The 1710-nt window shown below is 43.8% G+C and overlaps 1 protein-coding gene across 1 annotated transcript in view; it reads right to left on the bottom strand.

Moving 5' to 3' along the window:
• Positions 1–1501: 1501 nt before the first annotated feature.
• Positions 1502–1710, bottom strand: part of phf1 (PHD finger protein 1) — a 21926-nt gene continuing 21717 nt past the window's right edge. The window contains exon 16 of the mRNA XM_008281156.1: positions 1502–1710. This exon is cut by the window's right edge and continues 40 nt beyond it. Within this exon, the coding sequence (XP_008279378.1) occupies positions 1588–1710 (123 nt within the window). The 3' untranslated portion in view covers positions 1502–1587.

A 1710-nucleotide genomic window follows, 5' to 3' on the forward strand; every position in this document is an offset into this window, starting at 1 on the left:
TCAAAGCAGGCAAACGTTTATTAGCAAAGATGGAGTTTGATCTGTGTTCCTAATGCAATTACCTCGCTACGTATAAATATGTGACAAGCATCATTACAAAGCCTCGCCGCCGCCGCCGCCGCTCCTTGTGTTCCGTGTCTCTGCACTGATGAGCAGCTGATCAGGAGGACGCACAGCTGCACGCAGGCCCAACTCTGATTAAACCTGATGCACATTCGGCATTATTTTTCTTGCTGACGCTTCATCGCACAGACAAGCAACTAGTACTGTTGAAAAGGTCAAGTTCTGTAGTTTCATTGGATATGCAACAAACGCTTCAGGGGAAAGTCAGCGGAGAAGAACTGACGAGGATCTGGATGCAGCACGTCGGTCTGGCTCTCAGGGTTCAGTCAGTGATTACGGTGCTAAGTATTGGAATACACTTGTTGAAATGCTGGAAAATTAAACTTCTTTTGGTTTCTAAGCTGGCCCGCTTTCCTTCTTTTAAACTGCAAATGATGAAATTAGTGCTGACTGGGTACTTTGTTGGTGCTTCAAGTTCATTCTGCGCTCCAAGAATCGCTGTGTTGCAAATTATTTCAATTCTAAAACGACCGCGGCCCATTTATAAACCAGCAGGTTACGTAACTCACATCAAGCCGACCGTCCCTACTGCCACGCAAAGGGAAGCTTCACTTGTTTTCTGTATAAACCTTAATACTGAAATAGGTCAAGTCAGTTTCTATGATAAACAATACTGAAGGTTCTTAATCTTGACATTTAAATCGTCGTTTTATATCCAAGCTTGTTAGATAAACACGTGATCGTATTTTGTTCTGGGAAGCACTTTGGCTCAACGTCTGCTGTTTAAAATGTGCCGAGTAAAGAGCAGAGACTCCACATTTTGAGAAGTTCTTTGTTTTGTTGCTGAGCGCCGGATGAGGAGAGCCTCCTTTGTACTGTCTGTGCATTAAATATGAAGCTAGAACTAACTTGGTTGAGAGAAAGAAGATGTTTTTGCAGACTGCAGTATCCTCCTGTAGCTCGGTCCAGCGCGTTACCCCCATAAAACCACCTTCTGTCACTTCTTGGTCTTTATGCAAAAGAACAAACAAAATATAATCTTAAATCTGTGACTTTTTTTTTTTTTTTAAAGGTTTCTGTCCTCTGCTATTTGTGGGAACTAAAATCAAACATGAACATAAAGAGCAACAAGCTAAAAACGCTAAAGTAACGCTTGTTTTCTGACTGTTGTGTAATTATTACGACACATTAATCGTTCTTCCTCTGTGTCTATGGACGTGGCCGGCATGTGGACAAACCCTCAGGAGGCTGAAACACTTTCCCTCATCGCTGTAAAACATGATCAATGCAAAGGCATATTCCAAAGTTAACAGTACAAATATCAGAGAAACACTAGCAAAGAGGGACATTTAGTAACGAGTAGTGAGGTTATAATGATGGAGAGCAGAGGTGATGCTATGAGAGCAACCTGGATTTGCAACGTGGAGGGATTTTTTTATGTTTTTTTTTTCCTCTTTGTACTTTAAACACTGCCACGTCTCACACACACAGTAGTCCCGTGGCAACAGTCATGGTGTGTGCTGCTCAGTACAAACTCACGTTCTCCCACTCCACCAGGTACTGCACCTTCCCGTCCGGCGTCACGCGTCTCGCCAAGATCCTCACCGCCTCCCCGCCTCCCCAGTTCCTGGACACTGTCCCGTCCCC

This window comes from Stegastes partitus, unplaced genomic scaffold (assembly GCF_000690725.1).
Source record: "Stegastes partitus isolate 25-593 unplaced genomic scaffold, Stegastes_partitus-1.0.2 Scaffold225, whole genome shotgun sequence".
In the NCBI taxonomy this organism is placed as follows: Eukaryota; Metazoa; Chordata; class Actinopteri; family Pomacentridae; genus Stegastes; species Stegastes partitus.